This window comes from Rhinatrema bivittatum, chromosome 1 (genome assembly GCF_901001135.1).
Source record: "Rhinatrema bivittatum chromosome 1, aRhiBiv1.1, whole genome shotgun sequence".
NCBI classification, from domain to species: domain Eukaryota; kingdom Metazoa; phylum Chordata; class Amphibia; order Gymnophiona; family Rhinatrematidae; genus Rhinatrema; species Rhinatrema bivittatum.
This window is the reverse complement of record NC_042615.1, coordinates 400807414-400833787: the sequence shown is the minus strand read 5'-3', so window position 1 is coordinate 400833787 and position 26374 is coordinate 400807414. Positions and strand designations below refer to the sequence as shown.

At 47.8% G+C, this 26374-nt stretch overlaps 1 protein-coding gene across 1 annotated transcript in view; it reads left to right on the top strand.

Moving 5' to 3' along the window:
* Positions 1–26374, top strand: part of WRN (WRN RecQ like helicase) — a 983741-nt gene that overhangs the window by 625777 nt on the left and 331590 nt on the right. Inside the window, exon 20 of the mRNA XM_029601951.1 lies at positions 8781–8854. Within this exon, the coding sequence (XP_029457811.1) occupies positions 8781–8854 (74 nt within the window). The remainder of the gene's footprint in view (positions 1–8780; positions 8855–26374) is intronic.

Below are 26374 nucleotides of genomic sequence, written 5' to 3'. Positions count from 1 at the left end.
TAGAAGCAGGACAAACCTGGGAACCTCGTTGCAAGGCAGGGAAGGCTTGTAACTGCAGGGCTTAAATAGCCCTGCAGCGTCTGACGTCAGCAGAGGAGGAGCAGGGCTCTCCCGCGCTGGCCCCTTTAATTCCAGGGCTCAGCCGCGCACACGCGGCTAGGGGGCAGGGCCAGCCGCGGGAGGACGTCGGCAGCCATGTCGGCGCGGCAACGCCACGTCCCGAGGCCTGCACGGCCCGTTCGGGGCTGGAGGGGACCGGAGCTGGGTGCAGGTAGGCGGCGGCGGTCCCGGCCGGCCCGGGGTCGCAACAGTACCCCCTCTCCTACACCCCCTCCTCGGGGGCTGAGGCTTATCCGGGTGAGACCGATGGAACTGGCGGAGGAGGTCCTTATCCAGGATGTTAGAGGAGGGTTCCCACGAGTTCTCCTCAAGTCCGTATCCCTCCCACGAGAGGAGATACTCCCAGCGACGATGGCGGAACCGAACATCCAACACCTCCTTTACCGTGTACGTGGCCCCATGGTCCGTAGCGACATCGGTGGGCTCTGGAGGCAGCGGTCGGAAGCGAGAGAGGACCAGAGGCTTGAGGAGGGAAACATGGAAGACGTCATGTATCCGAAGGGTAGATGGAAGACGTAAGCGGTAGGAAACCGCTCCAACCCGTTCGGCTACCCGGAAGGGTCCAATGTACCGGGGCGCTAGCCTCATGGAAGGAGTCCGAAGCTGGATGTTCCTGGTACTGAGCCATACCTTAGATCCGGGCAGAAAGATTGGAGCGGGCCGCCGAGACCTATCTGCGTAAGCCTTGAACCGGGCGGCGGTGCGATGAAGCTTCTCTTGAGTGGCGTGCCAAAGGTTGTGAATTTGGCTAGCCGTCAATTGCGCCGCTGGGGAGGAGACAGGCACTGATAACGGTAGAGGAGGTTTGGGAACCTTCCCATAAACCAACTGGAAGGGGGACTGCCGCGTGGCGGAGTGTCGATGGCGATTATAAGAGAACTCAGCCCAAGGTAGGAGGGTGACCCTGGGGAGGTCTTGCAGCTCCCCTACAAAGGCTCGGAGGAAAGCCTTCAGGGTTCGATTCGTGCGTTCGACTTGACCGTTGCCCTGAGGATGAAACGCCGTGGTTAGGTCTAGCTGGACCCCAAATTTTTTGCAGAGAGCCCTCCAGTACTTTGCCGTGAATTGGGGACCCCGGTCCGAGGCAATATGCAGAGGCAGGCCATGTAGTCGGAAGACATGGTGAACAAAAAGCTCAGCCAATTCGGAGGCGGAGGGCAATTTGGCTAGGGGCACAAAATGGGCCATCTTCGAGAATCGGTCGACCGTGACCCAAATCACGGTCTTCCCATCAGACGGGGGCAACTCTACTATGAAATCCGTAGATAGGTGCGTCCACGGTTCCGTGGGAATGGGGAGCGGCTGCAGGAGCCCCCAGGGACAGCCTGGTAAAGGTTTTTGTTGCGCGCACGTAGGGCACGATTGTACATAGAGGCGGACATCCTCCTTCATCCGTGGCCACCAATAGAATTCCGTTAAAAGTTCAAGAGTCCGGGCTATCCCTGGGTGACCAGCCGTCAGTGAGTCGTGCGCCCACGCTAAGACCCTCCTCCGAGAGCGGGCAGGAACCACCGTCTTCCCCGCGGGTCCAAGGTCTGAGGCAGCCAGTTGTACTTTAGCTGGATCCAGGATGTATTGAAGGGGCTCCTCGGTATCATCAACCTCCGTGGCACGGGAGAGGGCATCCGCCCTTACATTCTTAGCCGCCGGTCGGTAACGGAGGGAGAAATTAAACCGACTGAAAAAGAGGGACCAGCGCGCCTGCCTGGGATTGAGCCTCTGAGCGTGACATAAGTACTCCAAGTTTTTGTGATCAGTGTACACTATGATAGGATGCTGAGCCCCCTCCAGCCATTGGCGCCATTCCTCGAAGGCTAACTTGATGGCAAGTAGTTCCTTATCGCCAATACCGTAGTTCTTCTCTGTGGGAGAAAACTTACGGGAGAAGAAAGAGCATGGCCTGGACTTGCCATTCTTGGAGATTTGGGCTAGCACCGCCCCCACCGCCACGTTGGAGGCATCAACCTCTACTATAAATTGGCGCAGAGGATCAGGATGTCGGAGGCAGGTGTCTTGTAAGAAAGCCTTCTTGAGGTCCTGGAAGGCCTGTACGGCAGCGGAGGTCCATGTTCTTGCATCGGCGCCTTTTCAAGTGAGAGCTGTCAGAGGAGCCACAAGGCTGGAGTAGTGCGGGATAAACTGGCGATAGAAGTTGGCAAAGCCTAAGAAGCGCTGGAGCGCTTTCACTCCCACCGGTTGTGGCCAGTTCCGGATAGCGGCAACTTTATCCGGATCCATGCGGAAGCCAGTGGAGGACACGTTGTACCCCAGGAAGGGCAGAGACTCCTGCTCGAATTGACATTTCTCCAGTTTGGCATACAATCGGTTCTCTCTTAGCTTCAGCAAAACCTGGCGAACATGTTGACGATGCGCCTCAAGGTCCCGGGAGTATATTAAGACATCGTCCAGGTAAACGATGACTGAGGTGTGCAGGAGGTCGCGAAACACCTCATTCATTAGATTTTGGAATACGGCCGGGGCGTTACAGAGACCAAACGGCATGACGAGGTATTCATAATGACCGTCCCTGGTATTGAAAGCGGTCTTCCACTCGTCTCCCGGTCGGATCCGTACGAGGTTATACGCCCCTCTGAGGTCCAGCTTGGTGAAGACGCGGGCCCCTTGCAGACGATCCAGGAGCTCCGGAATCAGGGGCAACGGATAGTGATCTCGTCGGGTGATCTGGTTCAGGCCCCGGTAATCGATACAGGGCCGAAGAGATCCATCCTTCTTTGCCACGAAGAAGAAGCCGGCACCCGCCGGGGAGTTGGAAGGTCTTATAAACCCCCGGTCCAAATTCTCCTTAATGTATGTAGACATGGCCTTGGTTTCCGGCAGGGATAAGGGGTATACCCTACCGCGAGGTGGCGTAGTACCTGGCAGCAGGTTAATCGCGCAGTCGAAGGGTCGGTGCTCCGGGAGTAGTTCCGCTTTTTCTTTAGAGAAGACGTCCTTGAAGGCGTGATACTGCGGTGGTACCGTCAACGGGGTTGTAAGGAGAGGAAGTGTTTGCAGAGGACGAGCGGGAAGACAATGTTGGACACATGCGGGTCCCCAGGACTTGATCTGAAGTGTACTCCAATCTATCACTGGCGAGTGTTCCCTGAGCCAGGGTAGACCCAGGATGACTGGATGGATAGACTTCTCCAGAATAAGGAACGAAATCTCCTCCTTATGCAGGACGCCGACCTGAAGCTTCAGAGGACACGTGCGCGTAGAGATGGTACCAGGAAGCGGAGTCCCATGGATGGAAGAGACTCGCACGGGCGGTTCTTGGGGCTGGACCCAGAGCTGAAGTTGCTGCACCAGGTCTCGAAGGATGAAATTCCCCCCGGACCCAGAGTCAAGCAGGGCTAAGGCGTCAAATCCTCCCTCCGGGAGACACAGCCTTATCGGTACGGTACATGGGGAGTGGGGTGATGTACTGCCTAGAATCAACTCCCCACTTGACTCTAGGTTCGGGTGTTTCCCAGACGCTCAGTACAGCGGGCCAGGAAGTGCCCCTTGCCCCCGCAGTAGAGACACAGTCCCTGGGAACGATGGCGCCTCCGCTCTTCGGAAGACAGGGGACCCCGGCCCAATTGCATGGGTTCTTCTGTCGAGGCGGTCGTGGATGCGGCCGGTGAGGACCGGATACGGGGCGGAGTGGTCCTGCGGGCGGTTTGCCCCTGAGTGGGCCTTCGCTCCCGGAATCGACGTTGAATTCGTCGGTCTACCCGGCCGGCCAGCTCGATGAGCTCTTGAAGATCATCCGGAAGGTCCCGACCTGCGAGCTCGTCCTGGAGACGTGGGGAAAGCCCTTCCAGGAAAATGCCGTGCAAGCTGTCCGCTCCCCACGCCAATTCTGTGGCCAGAGTTTGGAACTCCATGGCGTACTCCTCCAGTGGCCGGTTCCCTTGCCTTAGCTGAAGCAGTTCTGAGGCGGCCGTGGTGGACCGAGAGGGTTCATCGAAGACTCGGCGGAAGGATTGGATGAACTGTACCAAATTGTTTAGTCGGGAATCCTGGCGTTCCCAGAGGGCCGACGCCCAAGACAACGGCCTCCCATCCAGGAGGGAGATTATGTACGTCGCCTTGACCCGATCGGACGGGAACTGTGCTGGCAGCAAGTCGAAGCGGATGTAACACTGGTTGAGGAAGCCGCGGCACGCCTTAGGATCCCCAGAATACCGGGATGGAGCCGGCATCTGTACGGGAGCGAAAGGTCCGGTACTAGCCTGGGAAGTGGATGCCCCAGCGCTGGCAGCCGAGGCCCCCTCCACGCGGTCCGCTAGCCGTTGCACTGTGGACATCAGGGTGTCGAGGCAAATCTGTTGCTGCTGTAGCTTCTGGGCAATGCCCGGTATAGCCTTCAAGCCGGCAAGGTCCGCCGGGTCCATGGCCTTGCAATCTGTTAGCTTCGTGGACCCTTGGGCCGATCGGAACCGAAGGATGGAATGCTGTGAGGGTTCGCAGCAGTGGTCCCGACCGGGAGGCGGCAGAGGCGGACTCGAGGATGGCTGGTGGAGGAAACCACGGAAGGCCCTATGCGACCAAGGACCCAGAAGGGAGATGAAGAGAAGGTGGGACTGGCCTGGTGGTAGAAGGTCTTCGCCCTGGAAGCCGGTACTCCCCCGAGAGGAGCTCGTAAGAGTCCGGCCGCTGGGACTTAGGAGATTCACCCTGGAAGCCGGTGTCCCCCCAGGAGGAGCCCGTAGGGACCCGGCCGCTGGGACTTAGGTGGATCCTCGGAGATGGAGTCCTGAAGAAGTCCAAGGTCGAGAGCCGGAGGGTCGTTGCTTACCAGGCCAAGTCGTACACCTGAGGATCACCGCTTGCCGAACCGGGGTCAGGAACCAGAGAAACACCGAAGCCAATCCGAGTCGGGAGCCAGAGAATCACCGAAAGCCAATCCGCGTCAGGAACCAGGGAATTACCAAAGCCAATCCGAGTCAGGAACCAGGGAAACTAGAAGATAAGGCAGGAACACCGCAACTGGAAGCAGGACAAACCTGGGAACCTCGTTGCAAGGCAGGGAAGGCTTGTAACTGCAGGGCTTAAATAGCCCTGCAGCGTCTGACGTCAGCAGAGGAGGAGCAGGGCTCTCCCGCGCTGGCCCCTTTAATTCCAGGGCTCAGCCGCGCGCGCGCGGCTAGGGGGCGGGGCCAGCCGCGGGAGGACGTCGGCAGCCATGTCGGCGCAGCAACGCCGCGTCCCGAGGCCTGCACGGCCCGTTCGGGGCTGGAGGGGACCGGAGCTGGGTGCAGGTAGGCGGCGGCGGTCCCGGCCGGCCCGGGGTCGCAACAGAAATTATTGCTATTCCCTCTGTATGGGGCTCCCAAAGACTCGTCTGTGTGCTTTCCAACTATTGCAAAATTCAGCGGCACATTTGATTATGGGAGCTGCTATGAGGGAACATAACCCCCACTGTTGAAACAACTACATTGTTTGCCCATTTTGCAATGACTTAAGTTAAAGTTCTTATCTTAGTTTCCAAATCCATGCAAGAAGATGCCCTTAAATATCTTTCTGATCTTTTTAAGACATATAATCTTTCATAAATAATCCATTCTGCTAATTTAAAATTGTTAGTTACCTAATACCAAAATGGCTCATCTGCAGCAGACTCAAAAGCATGTATTGTTGGACCTTATTTATTTATTTATTTGACCTTTTTTTTTTTTTTTTTGTATATGAAATTTTTATTGATCATATTAAACAGTCAACATGTCAAAATAGTACAATGAGACCAATACCGTTTTCCAACAAACAATCCCCCCAAACCCCCTTACCCACCCCTCCCCACCTCTTCTCCATAATCACTCTAATACAGAATAATCCAAACATGTCCCATATTGCAAATCACCAAAGAGAAAGAACATGAACTAGAACAGTCTTGGATAACAAGTCCACCTAGGGGTATAGAGGACAAACAGTCCCAGGTAAGTAGTGGGTCCAGAGAATCAAAGCCAACCGGACACCGAGCCAGTGACACTCTATATAGATTGTGTTTGAATCCATTGAAGGAAAGGTTCCCAGATGCGTTGAAACTTAGCGAGCTTGTCCCTGCGCAACGCAGTAAGGTGTTCCATACGATGACATGTGTGTAATCTATGAATCACCACTGAGAGAGAAGGTAAAGCAGGCTGTTTCCAGGCTTTGGCAATTTCACAGCGGGCTGCAATGAACACCTGAGAGATAAAGACTTGCCGAAATTTGTCCACATTCTCGCAAGGCAAGTGTAGCAGAACTTGGAGGGGTTCCAAGGGGATGTCCATGTCCAGCACAGCCCGCAGCCATTCACCGACTGCATTCCAGAAGACAGTTACAATAGGGCAGGACCACCAGATATGGAGATAGGAGCCCATCTGGCCACACCCTCTCCAGCACTCAGCAGAGCGTTGTGGGAACATAACATGAAGCCGAGCTGGAGTCAGATGCCATCTATACAAGAGTTTATAACAATGTTCTTGTATTGCCGCAGAGATAGAACTTTTGGCTGTGTTATGGAAAACAACATCCCAATCATCCTCTGAAACACTAACTCCCAACTCAGTCTCCCAAGCTTTGATGTGGGGAAAGCCAGGGGGGACTGTGCATTTAATAACCCATACAATTTAGAAATTACACCTCTTAGTTTATCAGCATTATCACAAAAGGTCTCAAACAAGGATTTTGTGTCACGCACCAGCTGTGCATCCCGAATCATTTGTAGGAAATGCCGGACCTGAGCTACACCCAGAAAGTCACCCATTCCCCCTTGAAATCTGTGCAGAAACTCCTTTGCAGGTAAAATATCCCCATCTTCCAAAGATGACTGATAGTTACCACACCCTGCCGTTGCCACTTATGAAAAACTGGGGACCTAAGGCCCATCTGAAAATCAGTGTTATGAAACAAATGGGACAGCTGAAAATATGTATGGGAGCCGACCAGCTGGTTACGCCACTGAGACCACACCGTAAGAGTGGTCCGTAGTGCCTCCGACAGGTAAGCAAGAGGCCGGTATGTGCGTTTGGGCTGCCAAAACAAAGCTTGAATAGGCATGACATCTAACATGGCTTGTTCTACCCGGACCCACTGCTTAATATCACGTTGCTGATATGTGGCAATAATAGCTCTCAGTTGAGCTGCCCCATAATACCATGCCAAATTGGGGACTCCCCTCCCCCCACTTTTACGGGGGAGATAAAGGGCAGCACGTGACACCCGGGGCGGTCTCCTCTTCCATATATATCCAAAGAGTTTCCTTTGCCAGGTTGCAAGTACTATTTTAGGCACTAATATGGGGAGAGTAGAAAACAGATATAATAACCTAGGAAGCACATTCATTTTCAGGATTGCAATACGTCCCATGACATTTTTTATATACCGAAGTTCTAGCAACAATGTTGCTAATCACTTCGGTTTACATATAACATTGGAGTGACTTAACATGTGTGTCTTACATAGAACAGGAAAATGAACTTGGAGAAAATTGAATAAATAACTAATAACAAATAACATTAAAACAACAACAATAGTAATAGCAATGTTATATACAGGCGATAAAGTGAATCAATTATGAATAAGGTATCTGCATAATAGACGTGAGGGATTGGAAAATTAATTCTATAGTTGTTGAACTAAGTGGTATGATATGGCATAGACCTGGAGGAAGGAGTTGTGAATACTACTCAATCGTAGGCTTGAGAGAAAAGCCAAGTTTTAAGTCTTTTTTTAAAAGTGAGGGGGCATTGTTCAAGCCTGAGATCTGATGGTAGAGAGTTCCAGTGGATCGGACCTGCAGTGGAGAAGGCTCTTTTGTTTGACGAAATTTTGAGTGGAGGGGTTTTTAGAGAGCCTTTTTGCGCAGATCTCAGCGGACGGGAGGAAGTATGTAGCTGGATTGGGATCCTGAGGTCTAGGTATGAGGCTTTGTAAATGGATTTATGAATGGATGAAAGGGTTTTGTAGGTGATTCTGTATTTTATAGGGAGCCAATGGAGTTACTGTCCTAGATGAGATCAGACGGTTGCAAGATTTTAGAATATTTAGGAAAAAGTTGTTTTTTTTCTGTTAAACATTTCCTAATTAATTTTAGAAAATGAAGATCCTGCTAGCTTATTTTATATGTATTGTTTTGTAATGCCCTGCATAATATAGTTACTATAGGTGAAAAATAAATATTTTAATTTAATAAAATAAATAACTTTAGTTATGGGGTTTTTTTTTTTAGAGTAACAAAGCAACTGTGAGGCCGATATTCAGTGCTATTTATCCGAATAAGTAGTGACTTATCCGGCTAAGTGGCAGCTACTTAATATCCAGCTACACTCAGTGGATGCCAGTTAGCCGGATAAGTCACTTATCCAGCTAAGATGATACTGGATATCTAGTGGGCGGGCAGTGGGCGGATTGGGGTGATGTTCATTCTTACCTGGTTAAGTGAATCGGATAAGTTAGACCTGCCTTAGAATAGATCTAACTTAGCTGGACAAAATTTATCAGATTAAGTTGTGATTTTGACTGGATATTCAGCAACATGTAAGTTAGCCAGATAAGTTTTATTCGGCTTACATAATAAACATTTTATTTTGAATATCTACTGTAGTATTCTTAAAAAAAAAAATTTGTTTTTACTGTGTTGGATATTATCATGTTTCTTTACTTTCTGTTTGGACATATTTTTATCCTAACAGAAAACATTGTTACGGGAGAGATTTTCTTATGAAGAGGCTGCTAAAATGTCTGACTCTGGCATTTCTTGCAAAAGGTAATATATCTTTAATTCATTCTATGCTGCAGGTTTTCTTCAGAAGAGGAATTTAAAATATCTGGATGATTGAAAGAGAAAGGAGCTGGGGCAAATATTATTATCACATTTTTTGAAAAGGTTATTTGCTAACTTCTACATTATTTATATTAGGCGTGTGAAAATCTTCCAAAAATAGTTCAGTGCATCCTGGTCTGAAACTGAAAATGATCATTCAAGGGCTAGCGAGTGGATGATAATTTTGTCTTTCATGACCAGTTAACTGATGACATTAATATTCTGTCTACATGTACTACTTATACATAGAAATGATGGCAGAAAAGGAACAAATGATCCACCCAGTCTGCCCAGCAAGCTTATGCCAGTATCTTTCTGCCCTGTGCAGGTTTACCCCCATGCTTCTCAGTTTACCAGACCGTAAAAGTCAGGGCCCTCAGATTATATTTGAATCCAATTTCCCTTAATCATTGCTATGAAAGCAGAGAGCAGTGTTGGAGTTGCATGAAAAGTATAGAGCTAAGTGATTAAGGGTAGTAAGCACCACATCAAGTAGTTACCCCCATGTTTATTTGTTCTCCAAACTGTCAGGTCTATCCAGTAAAGTGCGGCCGCGTTTACCCCGCTCCTAACCCGCGTTCTACTCACTTTCCGGCCGCGTTAGCCCTTCCTGCGATCCACAACCCCCTTTAACCTACCCTTACCGCGTCCTAAAATCCCCGGGCAACCCCTTCCGCATGCAGCATGTATATTGCATGCAAACGAGCGAATTAGCTATTCCCTAGCATCCAGTAACCCGCGCCCCGACTATCACTATTTTATCCTGCCGCCGCCTACCCTTACCCCTGCGTTAGAGGCAGGGGTAAGGGTAGGCGGCAAGCTTTCCCCCAGCCCCCGCTCACCTGCCCTGGCCGCGTCCATGGATACTGGTCTCCGGGGCAGCCCCAGTCCTCTCCCCTCCTCCCGAAGCAAAAAAAAAAGCGAAAAAAAAGTTGCAAGAGAGAGAGGGGAGAGGAAGGGCAATGCTACGCTCGGCGACAGTGTAAAGCGACGAAGCGGCGAAGCGACTTACTTTTTGCAGCCCCCTCCGGACATCGTGGCTTCCCCCGTGCCAGTCCCCCTCTCCCCTCCTCCCGAAGCAGGGTGTGAAAAGCAGCCTTGCTCCGGGAGGAGGGAAGAAGGGACTGGCAGTGTAAAGCGGCGAAGCGACTTACTTTTTGCAGCCCCTCCGGACATCGGACGACCTCTCCTGACTCCAGCTGCTCACGAAGATGGACGCCTGCACGGCCGCTGAAGACGTGACATCACATGCCGTGACGCCAAACGTCGTGACGTCACGTCTTCAGCGGCCGTGCAGGCGTCCATCTTCGCGAGCAGCTGGAGTCAGGAGAGGTCGTCCGATGTCCGGAGGGGCTGCAAAAAGTAAGTTGCTTCGCCGCTTTACACTGTCAGCCCCTTCTTCCCTCCTCCCGGAGCAAGGCTGCTTTTCGCGCCCTGCTTCGGGAGGAGGGAAGAAGGGACTGGCAGTGTAAAGCGACCTCTCCTGCCTCCAGCTGCTCGCGAAGATGGACGCCTGCACGGCCGCTGAAGACGTGGCGTCACATGCCGTGATGCCACGTCTTCAGCGGCCGTGCAGGCGTCCATCTTCGCGAGCAGCTGGAGGCAGGAGAGGTCGTCCGATGTCCGGAGGGGGGTGCAAAAAGTAAGTCGCTTCGCCGCTTTGTACTGCCAATCCCTTCTTACCTCCTCCCGGAGCAAGGCTGCTTTTCGCGCCCTGCTGCGGGAGGAGGGGAGAGGAGACTGGCACGGGGGAAGTCACGATGTCCGGAGGGGAGCTGGCAATCCAGACTTCCTGGTATCTGTCAATTCAAATGACATTTGAAATGACAGATACCAGCGTGGCCGTGAAGCGTTAGGCCCGCGCACCCAGGATACTGTATAGGCGCTCTATACAGTAAAATGGGTTGCGCGGGCCTAACGCTTCACGGTCGCTTCTTAGACGCAGCTTGCATTTGCAAGCTATTTACATACAGGATCGAGTGGTAGGTGAGCTGCACTGTGCGTGCGGCAACCGCGGGTGCGCCGGGCACTAATGCAGCTCTTCCTACCGCTCGTTACTGGATAGACCTGTGTAAGAGTCAGGGCCCTCATTGGTTGCTGTCTGAATCCAATTCCCCTTTTCTCACTGCTGTTGAAGCGGAGAGGAATGATGGAGTTGCATTAACAGTATTAAGGCTTATTTGTTAAGGGTAGTAACTGCCACCCAGCAAGTTACCCCCAGTTTTACCCCCATGCACTCTTTTCTTTATTTCCAACCTCTAGCCTTTAGGGATCCACAGTGTTTATCCCATGCCCCTTTGAATACCTTGACTGTTTTTGTCTTCACCACCTCCTCCAGAAGGGTATTCCAGGCATTCACCACCAGCTCCATGAAGAAATATTTCCTGACATTGGTTCTGATTCATCCTCCCTGGAGTTTCATTTCATGACCTATTGATTTGTCTCCAACGGAAAATGTTTGACAATTGTGCATCATTAAAACCTTTCAGATACCTGAAGGTCTGTATCATATCTCCTCTGTACCTCCTTTCTTCCAGGGTGTACATGTTCAGATCCTTCACTCTCTCCTCAAGTCTTCTGATTAGTATTCTTCTAATTAATTGCTTTGTGCTCCACTAATATCTGGGCTCTCTGAGCAGTAGAACTGCTGTGTTTTATACCTTTCTCTAGGTCTGTTATTATACAATAATTGTAATTGTTGCTTGCAAACTGTTATTTTTAAGATCCAGTATACCTGCATTTCTATTATTGTATAGCTGTTCTTTAATAATCTGGTTAATATTGGCACAGAAGTACTGTGGGATCATTCAATAGCTAAAGGACTAATAAAGTTCCAGAAAGTGTCCTACTCTACCCAGCTTGTCCAAGGTTCAACTGTTTGTTTCCCTCCCACCCTACCCCTCTACCCACCCACCCCTGGGATTAGATTACTAATATAGACTGACTAACTTAGCATTAGCAACAAGATCAATTAGTAAGTTAACAGCTAAGGACATACCAATCCAAAACTTAACCAATATGAGAACTATCCAATGCAACTGTTGTAGAGCCTTTATTCTGAGGGAAAGCATCTGGAGACTTGGAGCTTGCCCGATCTGTGCACAGCTCTCTTCTTTGAAAACGGAGCTGACTGAGGTTAAAGCTCAATTAGCTTCAATTACAAGAATTACACCCACATTGCATTACTCAGAAAATAATTCCCCAACACCAAAGAATAACCAGGAGTCAAGAAAAAGAAATACAGTAGACTCAGGTAGGATAACACATGTGTCCCACAGTCACCCATTCTTGACAGATGGGAAGCCAACAAGTATACCCCCCCACTCAATCAGTTCATCAAGTAAATCATTAAAAAACAGGATCACAGTGGGCTCTGGTAGAATTAGACCTGTAACAAGGAGACACACACAGTATCAAATGCAACAAGAACATAAAGCCCTCCCTATATTAACTGAAGAAATTCTAGAGAAAAACATTGACGTGTTACCAGAAAAGAGAAAAAACCAATGCATGCGGAATTTCAAGATCCATAACCAAAAGAAAAAGCTAATTGAGATGGACAACTCTGTCATCAATGGCACAACTGCAAAAGGAAAGAGTAAAGTGAATAACAAATCTCAACTAAAGTCTCATAAGGAGTACAGGAAAAGCAATAACCGTAAAGAGAGTACCTGGAAAGCTATGACTACAAATGCTCATAGTTTGGGAAATAAAATCCCAGATCTGCAGGCCCTAATGACAGAGACAGAACTGGACATCGTTGCTATCACAGAGACATGGTTCACAGAATCTCATGATTGGGATACGGCAATACCAGGCTATTACTTGTTAAGGAAGGACAGAGTGGATAGAAAAGGGGGAGGTGTGGCTCTTTATGTCAGAAATAATATCCAAGCATCTGAGCTGCAAGGAAGTTGGGGCAAGGAAGAAGCACTATGGGTCGACCTAAAAACAGATGATGGAGCATCCATTTATATTGGAGTGGTTTACAGGCCTCCAAACCAAAAGGAGGACAGAGATCTGGTTGAAGACATCCATAAGATAGGTAAGAAAGGGGAAGTGGTGATCGTTGGTGACTTTAATATGCCAGATGTAGACTGGAAAATCCCATCTGCAGAATCTAAAAACAGTAGAGAAATAGTGGATGCCATGCAAGTATCTTTGTTCAAACAAATGGTATTGGAACCCACGAGAGAAGGAACTATTCTCGACTTAGTGCTCAATAATGGAGATATCGTCTCTGATGTCAAGGTGGGCACCCACCTCAGCACCAGTGATCATCAAACGGTATGGTTTAATATCACTAAAAGAATATGGAAAAGAAGCACAAAGACCAGAGTTTTACAGTTCAAAAACACAGACTTTGAGGAAATGGGGAAGTACCTAGAGGAAGAACTAAATGGATGGGAAAATGAGAGAGATGTGGATCAACAGTGGACCAATCTAAAAGGAGCAATCGCCAAGGCAACTGCTCTATATGTTAGAAATGTAAAGAAAAGCAAAAGAAAAATGAAACCTATCTGGTTCTCAAAGGAGGTGGCTGACAAAATTAAAGCTAAAAGAACTGCATACAAGAAATACAAAAGATCCCAAAGGGAGGAGCACAAAGAAGAATATCTGATTCAACTGAGGGAGACTAAGAAATTAATCAAGTTGGCAAAAAGTCAAGCGGAAGAGAGGATTGCCAAGGAGATAAAATATGGTGACAAAACATTTTTCAGATACATCAGCGAAAAGAGAAAAGTCCAAAGTGGTATAGTGAAATTGAAAGGTGAAAATGATCAATGTGTGGAGAGAGACGAAGAAATGGCAGAAATATTAAACGAATACTTCAGCTCTGTGTTCACTAAAGAAGACCCTGGAGAAGGACCATCTCTACACAACAAGAAACTGGAGGGAAGCGGAACAGAGGAAAATCCATTTACAGTAGATAATGTATGGGAAGAGCTAAAGAATCTGAAAGTGGACAAAGCCATGGGGCCTGATGGGATTCATCCAAGGATACTGAGGGAGCTCAGAGATGTGCTGGCGGGACCGCTGTGCGACCTGTTCAATAGATCCCTAGAAACGGGAGTGGTGCCGAGTGATTGGAGAAGAGCGGTGGTGGTCCCGCTTCACAAGAGTGGGAACAGAGAGGAGGCTGGTAACTACAGACCGGTTAGCCTCACTTCGGTGGTGGGAAAAGTAATGGAGTCACTGTTGAAAGAGAGAATAGTGAAATATCTACAGTCGGGAGAATTGATGGACCAGAGGCAGCATGGATTCACCAGAGGAAGATCCTGTCAGACAAATCTGATTGACTTTTTTGACTGGGTAACCAAGGAATTGGATCGAGGAAGAGTGCTCGATATCATATACTTGGATTTCAGCAAAGCTTTTGATACGGTTCCGCACAGGAGACTGGTGAATAAAACGAGAAGCTTGGGAGTGAGTGCCGAGGTGGTGACCTGGATTGCAAATTGGTTGACGGACAGAAGACAATGTGTGATGGTAAATGGAACCTTCTCTGAAGAGAGAGCGGTTTTAAGTGGTGTACCGCAAGGATCGGTGTTGGGACCGGTCCTGTTCAATATCTTTGTGAGCGACATTGCGGACGGGATAGAAGGTAAGGTTTGTCTTTTTGCGGATGACACTAAGATCTGCAACAGAGTGGACACGCCGGAAGGAGTGGAGAGAATGAGACGGGATCTAAGGAAACTGGAAGAGTGGTCGAAGATATGGCAGCTGAGATTCAGTGCCAAGAAGTGCAAAGTCATGCATATGGGGAGTGGAAATCCGAATGAACTGTATTCGATAGGGGGGGAAAGGCTGATGTGCACGGAGCAGGAGAGGGACCTTGGGGTGATGGTGTCTAATGATCTGAAGTCGGCGAAACAATGCGACAAGGCGATAGCTAAAGCCAGAAGAATGCTGGGCTGCATAGAGAGAGGAATATCGAGTAAGAAAAGGGAAGTGATTATTCCCTTGTACAGGTCCTTGGTGAGGCCTCACCTGGAGTACTGTGTTCAGTTCTGGAGACCGTATCTTCAAAAAGACAAAGACAAGATGGAGGCGGTACAGAGAAGGGCGACCAGGAAGGTGGAGAATCTTCATCGGATGACATACGAGGAGAGATTGAAGAATCTAAATATGTACACCCTGGAGGAAAGGAGGAGCAGAGGTGATATGATACAGACTTTCAGATACTTGAAAGGTGTTAATGATCAAAAGACAACGACAAACCTTTTCCGTAGGAAAAAAATCAGCAGAACCAGGGGTCACGATTTGAAGCTCCAGGGAGGAAGATTCAGAACCAATGTCAGGAAGTATTTCTTCACGGAGAGGGTGGTGGATGCCTGGAATGCCCTTCCGGAGGATGTGGTGAAGACCAGAACTGTGAAGGACTTCAAAGGGGCGTGGGATAAACACTGTGGATCCATAAAGTCAAAAGGCTGCCAATGAAGAGTGGGTGACTCGCCAGAATGATGGCTACTGCCTGGAGTCAATACCCTTATTAAATAAACATACACATGCTTACTGTGACTCCAACATCGCTCTAAGCTTCAACAGCAAGAGGAAATGTGGAAAAAAGGATTCACACTCACAAAGAGGGGAGTAGCTGGCTTGTTACGGCGGTTACTACCCCAAATCAAATAAGCCTGATACTTCACTTTCAATGCATATACAGCATAGTTCTCTGATTCAACGGCAGGGGAGAAGAAAAACTGATACTTCACACATCCAGCAGAGCTCTCTGCTTCAACGGCAGGGGAGAAGAAAAGAGGGTTCGCACTCACAAAGCGGGGAGTAGCTGGCTTGTTACGGCGGTTACTACCCCAAACCAAATGTGCCTGATACTTCACTTTCGATGCACATCCAGCATGGCTCTCTGCTTCAACAGCATGGGAGAAGACTGATACTTCACGCATATCCAGCATAGCTCCCTGCTTCAACAGCAGGGGAGAAGAAAAACAACCAATAAGGGCTGTATAACATAGTCTGGGTAAAACAAATAAGCATGGGTGTAGCTTGCTTATTGCGGCGGCTACTACCCCTAACTAATCAAGCTAGATATTTCACTTGGATGCAGCTCCATCACTGCTCTCTACATTAAAGGTGGGGGTGGAAAGGAAATAGAACCAAGAGCTAAGAGAAACAGATAAGTATGAGAGAAAAAATGTGTGAAGCTTGCTGGGCAGACTGGATGGGCCATTTGGTCTTCTTCTGCCGTCATTTCTATGTTTCTATGTTTCTATGATATTGACCCCTCACAATTTTGGTTGCTCTTCTTTGGACTGCCTCTAGCCTAACTTTATCCTTTTTGAGATAAGAGCAGCAGTATTGAACAAGGTACTCCAGGTGAGACCTCACTAAGGACCTCTAAAAGGGTATTATCACCTCTTTTTTTCTTACTGGTTATTTCTCTCTATATGCAGCCCAGCATCCTTCTGGTTTTAGCTATCGCCTTGTCACATTGCTTCTCCATCATCAGACACTATCACACCAAGGTCCTTCTCACAGGTCATGCGCATTAGTCTTTCACTGCCTATCACATAAAGCTCTTTTGGATTGCCACACCAAAGATGCATGAATGCAGTTCTTGGCATTAAATCCCAGGTGCCAAATCTTTGACCACTCTTAAAGTTTTCTTAAATCACTTCTCATTCTCTCCACTCCTGCAGACGTGTTGTCAGCCATTATCCGGCTGATGGACTCCGGATGGGCTTTTCAGGGTCTGGTATTTGATAGGGACACTCCTGTGCACTGTAAAACTCCAAGGGAAGTCACTTGTAAATTCGTCCTCTGATTCCCCAGGTGAGGTTCGAACCTCTGCTCTCAATGTCTGACTGGCTAGGATGCAGAAGCACCCCAGCTGAGCTGGGCTTCGTGACTAAGTCCCAGCCTTTACATCATAGTCCTCTTTTTGTAGAAAAGCAAGTCCAAACAAAACAATGTCCAAAAAGAGTCCAACAGAGTAAATCCAAATTAGTCCCAATTGGCCTATCTGCCACCTCCCACGTATCTCTGAGCCTTTACCACTCCTCCTAGAGACTACTCCACCCGCTTGGCAGTTTTAAAAATAGTTCACTAGCAGAAAAGAAAACAATCCAAAACACCATTCTTGGCACCACGGTTGTAGTCCTTCCCTCTCTCACTCCGGCGTAGGCAGCTTCCTGGAAACAGAGTCCTTTCCACGAAAGACATTATGGTCCGGGATCCAGCCTCTTCAGTCCCCAGACTGAGATTGCTCTGACTGAGGCTCGTCTTTATAGGGTGGAGGCTCCTCCCCTAGTGGCCAGGGATTGGTTCCCGGGTCTCCACCCTCTACCTCCCACAGCTGTGTTTCTTGGCTCTCTATTTCTGGGGGAAGGAACCAGTGTGACTCCCTAGCTCTTTGTCTCCTGGTTTCCCTTTCCTCTTGAATTCCCTCCCTGGGGGATTTTTTTTGTTCCGGGGGTTTTTAGTTCTTGGGGTTTTAACTTTCTACCCGGGCCGGTATAGATACCCCGTCACACGTGTCCATTCTGTTGCAGATCTTAGTATCATATCTGCTAACAAAGATATTGAACAGAATTGGTCCCAAAATCAATCCCTGTGGCACGCCATTTAAAACCGTTCTTTCTTCAGAGTAGGTTCCATTTACCATTTTAAGCTGTCTCCTGTCAGTGAACCAGTTTGCAATCCACGCTACTACCTTGGCACCCACTCCCAAGCTTCTTATTTTGTTCACGAGTCTTCTATTTGGGTCCGTATCAAAAGCTTTACTAAAATCCCAGTAAATCACGTCATACACTCTTCCCTGATCGAATTCTCTAGTCACCCAATCAAAAGAATCAGTCAGATTTGTCTGACAGAATCTTCCCCTGGTGAATCCATGCTACCTTGGGTCAAGCAACACACAGGTTGTAGATAGTTCAGTATCCTTTCCTTCAGCAAATTCTCCATTAATTTTCCCACCATCGAGGTGAGGCTTACCGGCCTGTAGTTTCCAGCCTCCTCTCTACTTCCACTCTTCTGCAGTCATGTGGCAACATTCCCATTTCTAGGGATCTATTGAACATGTCCTTCAGCGGACCCGCCAACACATCTCTGAGCTCCCTCAGTATCCTGGGATGTAGCTCATCCGGCACCATGGCCTTGTCCACTTTCAATTTTCCTAGCTCTTCCCATACATTCTCTTCTGTAAACGGAATTTCATCTATTCCACCCTCATCCACAGTCCTATTAACTAGTGAGAGTCCTTCTCCAGGGTCGTCTTTAGTGAACGCTGAACAGAAGAATTTAATATTTTGGCCATTTCTTCGTCTCTGTCCACACATTGATCTTTGTCACCTTTCAGTTTCACTATGCCACTTCAGACCTTTCTCTGATATATCTGAAAAATATTTTGTCACCTTGCTTTACTTCTTTGGAAATCCTTTCTTCTGGCTGACATTTTACTTTCTTAATTTCTTTCTTCGTCTCCCTCAGTTTCACCAGATATTCTTTCCTGTGTTCCTCTTTATTGGATCCTTTATATTTCTTGAATGCTGTTCTTTTTGCCTTTATTTTATCAGCCACCTCTTTTGAGAACCAGATCAGTTTCTTATTTCTCACAGGAGAAGCAGGATGGTAGTCCTCACATATGGGTGACATCATCAGGATGAAGCCCAACCACGAAACACTTTTGTCAAAGTTTCTAGAACTTTGACTGGCACCTACTGGGCATGCCCAACATGGCACTAGCCCTTCATCCAGCCGGTGTCCCACTTCGGTCTCTTTTTTTCCGCGCAGGAGTAGCCACGCGGTTAAGGAGTTCTCTAGTGATTCCGGACAGGAATTGTCCTCACGGAACTTACTTTAAAATTTAAAAAATATTCTACACCATCCGGGGTCCCCCTATCGATTCCGTACCCGCAGTCATGAAGGTAAGGCTTTACCCTCCTTGCGGTCGATTGCCATCGAGTTTTCCCTTCGAGGTCTGTGGGCCATCGACCGCACCGCGGCTAAATTTTTGTCGAAGCCATGGCGTCAGGTTTTCATCGGTGCCCCGATTGACCTCGGACAATATCCATCACAGACCCGCATAGGGTTTGTGAATTGTGTTTAGGGGCGGACCATGATGTCCTCACTTGCAGCAAATGTGTCCAGATGACACCGAAGGGACATAAGGCCCGTTCGGAAAAAATGGACTTCCTTTTCCAGGCGAAACTACCGACTCAATCGAAGGCCTCGACGCCGGCGCCATCGACAATTCGTCAGCAGCTTTTATACCGGAGCTTCTCACCCGAAGCCGGCTGCTCCGGCATCTGCGTCCTCTCCGTCTTCGGCTCTGTAGAAGGACCGGGGTGACCATCGAGAAAGATGCCGGCACCGCCAGCATAAGGCTCAGTCCACCGAGCCAGGCAAGCCCTCAGCATCAGCGTGGATAGAGCCTCCTAGTAAAAAGCCCCATCCAGAGAAGCCCCCATACTCCTCTGAGACCAGGTCACTGAGGCGTTCCCCACCTGCATTGGTGCCGGGAGCCGCGATTCCACTTTTACCGGTGGACTCTCCGGCTATACCATCGCTGCCTCCTACTCTGGAGCTGGTGTTACATGCCCCAGACTTCCACGAAGAATTGGACTGGATGGTCCAAGAGACCATCGTAAAAGCGCTACAGGGCTTCCAGCCTCCATCGACACCGGCACCGATTCCAGCTCCAGTTGCCGACCCGATACCCAAGGCCTTCGCACCGTTGCTGGATAAGTTGGACTCGTTGATTGGTGCCTTTCCACCGGCAGGAACGAAGACACCGGTATGTCCCACTCCTTCCACTCTGATTCCGTTTTCATCAGAAGACGAAGATGCACCGAGGCCAGAGCCCACCCCTGGGCTGTCGGGAGTCCTGCCACTGACTCGCCCGTCGATGTCACCGCTTCTGTCGGTGCCGATTCCACCATCGATGCCACATCGTCCTCACTCGGTACCGCCATCGATGCCTCAGCCTGATCCCACAGGAATTGCACAGTTTCTTCCATCTGAGGATCCCCTGAGTGCTGGGGACCAATCCTACCAGCCTTGGACAGATGATTCTTCCCAGGACTCAAATGATCTGCCCTCAGAACCTTCTCCCCCTGAGGAAAGAAGGCGTTCTCCTCCAGAGGACCTGTCCTTTATAAATTTTATTAAGGAGATGTCTGAGGCCATCCCATTCCCGCTTCAGACAGAAGAGGACTCCAGGCACAAGATGCTGGAAGTGCTCCAATTTGTGGATGCACCCAAGGAGATCATATCCATCCCTGTTCATGAAGTTCTTCTTGACCTGCTGAAGCGCAACTGGGAGCATCCAGGTTCTGTACCACCGTTAAACTGTAAAACAGATGCCACCTATCTGGTGCAGACGGCCCCTGGATTCCAGAAAACACAGCTCTCCCATCATTCTATAGTTGTGGAATCGGCCCAGAAGAAGGCTCGTCGTTTTAAACCTCATTCTTCTACGCCTCCAGGGAAGGAGCAAAGATTCCTGGATGCCTTTGGCCGATGTGTTTTTCATGGCTCAATGCTTATTTCCCACATTGCTTCCTACCAGTTATACATGACCCAGTATAACAGGGACCTTTTCAAGAAAATCCAGGATTTTTCTGATTCCTTGCCTGACCAATTTCAAGATCAACTTAATTCCTTGGTCTAAAAGGGTCTAGATGCTAGCAAGCATGACGTCCACGCTGCGTATGATATGTTTGGCACAGCCTCTAGGGTGTCCGCAGCAGGGATTAGTGCTCATCGATGGGCCTGGTTGAAGTCCTCTGATCTACGGCCAGAAGTACAGGACCGATTGGCTGACCTCCCCTATGCCAGGGATAATCTCTTCGGGGACAAGATCCAAGAAACCGTAGCGCAGCTCAAGGGACCACCATGAGACGCTACGTCAGCTTTCTTCGGTGCCTTCTGATTTCTCATCCACCTCCAGACTCTAAGCAGCCATCGTTCAAGCCACGGAGATATTATCCTCCTGCTACTCGAGGTTGCCCCTCCAAGCCTTACCAGAAGGGTCAGTCCCGGCAATCCCAACCTCAAAAGACCCAGCCAGCTCCTCAGCCAGGCCCAGCGTCAGGATTTTGACTCCTCGCTGGAGAGCATGGACCATCCTCCTCTGACATCTGTACCAGTTGGCGGTCGAATGTGCCACTTACCAAACATCTGGCACGATCACCACAGATCAATGGGTACTCACTGTAGTGACTCAAGGTTACCACCGCAACTTCCTAACTGTACCGGCAGACTCCCCACCTCGGCTGACGTGGGGCTTATCCAACCACTCCTCCCTTCTAGAGAGGAGATATTATCCCTCCTCAACTCACGGGCAATAGAATCAGTGCCCCCCTCCCAACAGGGACAAGGGTTCTATTCCTGTTATTTCCTCATTCCAAAAAAGTCAGGGGGTGTTCATCCAATTCTTTACCTCAGTGCCTTAAACAAGTACCTACAAAAGGAAAGGTTAAGGATGGTAACCTTGGGCTCCCTGCTACCTCTTCTGCAGAGGGGTGATTGGCTGTGCTCTCTAGATCTTCAAGACGCATACACACACATCTCGATAACTCCGACTCACCGCAAATTCCTTCGGTTCGTAGTCGGCTCCCGACACTTCCAGTATCGCGTACTGCCATTCAGCCTGGCGTCTGCGCATCAAGGTTTTACCAAATGCTTCACAGTGGTCGCAGCCTACCTCATGTTTACCCTTATCTCGATGATTGGTTGATAAGTGCTCCATCCCAAAAGGACATACTAACTTCCTTACATTTAACCCTCCACACACTGCTGTCTCTCTGGTTTCTGATCAACTATCCCAAGTCTCACCTGGTTCCCTCTCATATCCTTTCCTTCATAGGCGTGGATTTGGATACCGTTCAGGCAAAGGCCTTTCTCCCTCAGGAGCAGGCCCACACTCTCGCGGCCTTGGCACAGCAACTCCAGGCGCGAACGTATGCAACAGCTCGTCACTTCCTCACTTTGCTGGGTCACATGGCGTAATCGGTTCATGTTACTCCAATGGCCCATCTAACCATGAGAGTAACACAGTGGACCCTGAAATCCCAGTGGGATCAGGCATACCATCCAATGTCCAACATTGTCCACGTCACCAAACAGCTCCGCCTGCAGGTCTGGGGTTTTATTGCCCAAACTATGAGCATTTGTAGTCATAGCTTTCCAATTCTTCTCCCTTGATTTGTTGCACTTCTTGGACCTTTTCTGCTTTTTTGAGCTGATTGGTTTTGCTGTTTTCTCCTCCCAATTCCTGTATTGCGTGGGGTGATGTCTATTTCATTGGCCATCTCCTGCCACCCCCATTCTTTAGTTTAAATGCCTGATAATATATGATTTGACTTTAAAATTACCTTCCCTGCTTAGATTGAAAAATTACTCATAGGCATTATTACAGCAATTCAAATTTTGTTGCTCTTTTAATTTTCAAAGCTGACATGATAATCACTGATAGATTTTATAGATGTTTGCTTCAGTTCTTCGTTGACAAATAGGGCTGAATGAGAGACATGACACATGGTCGATGTAATCTGATGACAGCGACTGGACCCTTTTCTCTTATTTATAGTTCTTTTGCTCTCCTGAGCATGTATGGAAGTTCCTGCACATGCATATCCTCGTGAGCCCCTCAGTCTTTTTTCATTCAAGCCACAGCATGGACGTGTACCCTTCTCTCAGTTTTTCTGTAATATTTTTAAGTAATTCATAACTTTTTTCTCAAATTGTGTTGTCTTGCTGAATCAGCAGCCTCCCAACAGTGCTTTTTAGTGCTATTAAAAAAAAAATCTGGATCACGTAATGTTCAGCTAGCTGGCAGACGTGGAGAATCTTGGCTCCCTCAGCTGTATAACTGTGTTCACATTTTTTTGGTAAAGAAACAATAAAGGATAAGAATGATCTTCTCTCACTTATAGATTATGTTTGAGAAGAAGGTGATATGGTCAGATTAAGGTGCTGAAGAAGAAGATCCACAATCTTTCTACTGATTGGTTTTGATGTTTCATATTGTTATGAATTGAGTTAGTTTTTATTGTAATGTGTTGCTATGGAATGGTATGAATGTGATAAGTTTGAGTGAGTGTCTGTAAATGATTTTATTGTATTTTTATGTGTTGGGATATGATTCTAGTGATGATTTACTATGTACTTGTATGCAATGTATTTTGTAAATTTTTGCAATTTTGTATATTTTGTTTAAAGTTGACTAAAATTGCTGTTGTAAACTATAGTATTCTCTCTATTGTAACTCACTTCATACTTTTTTGGCCATTCCATTTTTATGACATCTTAATACTAAACAGAATAAAGATGGCTAGCAAGTTGATACCGGTAACGTGGGTGGAAAAATCAGGTAAAGCACAGCATGTATCTCAAAAAATGGTGCAGGACAAGGAATGCATGGTGGAGGAAACTGAGTCCGAGGACATATGGCCTGCTTTACCGATACCATCTGACCAGGAAACATCCATGCAAACAATGTTTGATCATTTTTCTAACCAACCTATTGATGATATAATTTCAAAACTGTGCAGGAGAATGCCCTGAAGATAACTGAAATGAGGGGAAGGTGGGGGAGGTAGAAATGGCCCTTACGTAGGCACATGCGAAAACGGAGGCACTGGAAATGAAATAAAATATGGTTGCCGAAAAATTGGATGACCTAGCAAATAGGGGACACAGAAAATAAAAGTGGTCAAGCTGCCCAAGGCAGCTGAGCGTAGCGACTCAGTACAGTTTTTTTCAAAATGGCTTCCCGAAGTCTTCGGTCTGGAGCAGAGAAATGGCTGGATAAAAATTGAATGAGCTCATCAGGCCCTGGCTGCTCCTCCAGCACTAGGGGACAGACCAAGAGTTGTAATAATACAGTTGCATAATTATGCTGCTAAAGCACAGGTACAGAGAGATTATACTATATACAAAGTATCTGCATTTTTCAAGATTTTTCGCAAAGTATTTAGAAAAGGAGAAAGGACTTTCAGGAGGTGAAGCATGCACTGAAGTTGAAAGGTATTCACTATGCTATGCTTTATCCTGCCTGCCTTTGGGTGTCTGCGGCAAGGAAAACTCATATATTTGAAACTGTGGCAGCTGTCCAAGTATTTCTGAACAAGGGGAATGTGGACGACTCTGCTTGAGAGGTAAAATTGTGCATGGTGGTGCCAACAGACTGAATTTCAGGATAGCAAAAAAAAAAAAAAAGTCAGGCCAAGTGAGGGATAGGCTATGAGTCGATCTACTGCTTAACCTCTGACTGTTGAACTAAAACATCTGTTTGGTTGTGGACCCTTTAATTGTTCTATTTTTTTTTATGTATACTTGAATTCTTTTTTGAAAATGTCTTCATCCCAGTGCTGGAATCACGGCCGATAAGGTGAAAATACTGAGAATGGTGAGAAATTCTGAGATAGTCACATGGGAACTGATCGGCAGTAAATTTGGACGAAGGATTGATCAGCAGAGTAGCATGAGAATGGTAGAAATTGTCCGTTTTAATACAATGGCCAAAATACTGCAAAGTAATATTGCTAATAGCCAGAATAATACCAAAAGCGAAGGGAAATTTAATGCGGACAGGGCTTTTAAAGAAATGATTTGCTGGCTTGTGTGCTGGGATGAAACATTTGCTTGAGAAAGTGCATGGAACACTACAAACATTTTGTTTTGCTTTTTTACTTTTTTTTGCTGTCCTTTGACATTCTTTTGGATGTTTTTCTTTTTTGCTCTGAGACCAAGTGGATTTCCTCATTCACTGTCCCAGTCTCTGGGGATTACCGTTCTGGGAGGGTCCCGATGCAGAGCATATCTGAAGCGGGACACTGAGGTTTTGGACTATGGGTTATGGAACCTTAATGAAGACACTTGGCTCAATCAGAGCTTTTCTAGGGAACAATTTGGTTTCGTAAAAAATAAGTTGTTGTAGTTGAGGTGGGAGGGTTGCGTGGTTGGAGGGGGCAGAGAGAAGTAGAGATGGTAGTTGGTAAGAAGCTGAGTTTGGGGTGTGGGGAGAAGGGGAACTGTTGGGATTTGGTTTCAAAATGGTACCAGGTCAAACCAAAAAAGGAAATTTTCTAAAGATACATAGAAACATAAAAACATAGAAATGACGGCAGAAGACCAAGTGGCCCATCCAATCTGCCCAGCAAGCTTTTACACTTTTTTTTTTCTCTCACATACTTATCTGTTTCTCTTGGATCTTAGTAACCTTTTTTTATTCTATTTCGCTTCCACCCCCGCCATTAATGTAGAGAGCAGTGTTGGAACTGCATCTAAGTGAAATAGCTTAATTTAGTTAGGGGTATTAACCACCGCAATAAGCAAGCTACACCCATGCTTATCTGTTTATTCAGACTATGTAATTCAATCCTTGTTGATTGTTGCCTGAATATAGATCCACCTTTCTTCATTACCCCTGCCGTTGAAGCAGAGGGCTATGCTGGATATGCGTGAAGTGTCAAACTTCCTCCCCTGCTGTTGAAGCAGAAAGTTATGCTGGATTTGCGTTGAAAGTGAAGTATCAGGTATTTTTGGTTTGGGGGTAGTAACTGCCATAACAAGCAAACTACTCCCCTGTGGTTGCAAATCCTTTTTTCCACATTTCCTCTTGTCGTTGAAGCATAGAGCAATGTTGGAGTCACATTATTGAATAAGGATATTCATCTCCAGGTAGTAGCCATCATTCCCTCAAGCCACCCCCATGTCTCTTCTCTTCATTCACATCCTCTAGACTTTATGGATCCACAGTATCCCCTTTGAAATCCTTCACAGTTTTGGTCTTCACCACTTCCTCCGGAAGGGCATTCCAGGTATCCACCACCCTGTCCGTGAAGAAATATTTCCTGACATTAGTTCTGAGTCTTCCTCCCTGGAGTTTTAAATCGTAACCCCTGGTTCTGCTGATTTTTTTGCAACGGAAAAGGTTTGTCGTTGTCTTTGGATCATTAAAACCTTTCAAGTATATGAAAGTCTGTATCATATCACCCCTACTCCTCCTGTCCTCCAGGGTGTACATATTTAGATTCTTCAATCTCTCCTCATAAGTCATTTGATGAAGACCCTCCACCTTTTTGGTCGCCCTTCTCTGGACCGCCTCCATCCTGTCTCTGTCCCTTCGGTCTCCAGAACTGAACACAGTACTCTAGGTGAGGCTTCACCAAGGACCTGTACAAGGGGATAATCACTTCCCTTTTCTTACTCTATATTCCTTTCTCTATGCAGCCCAGCATTCTTCTGGCTTTAGCTATCACCTTGTCACATTGTTTCGCCGACTTCAGATCATTAGACACTATCACCCCAAGGTCTCTCTCCTGCCCTGTGCACATCAGCCCTTCTCCCCCCATCGAATACAGTTCTTCCGGATTTCCACACCCCATATGCATGACTGCACTTCTTGGCATTGAATCTCAGCTGCCATATCTTTGACCACTCTTCCAATTTCCTTAAATCCCATCTCATTCTCTCCACTCCTTCTGGCGTGTCCAC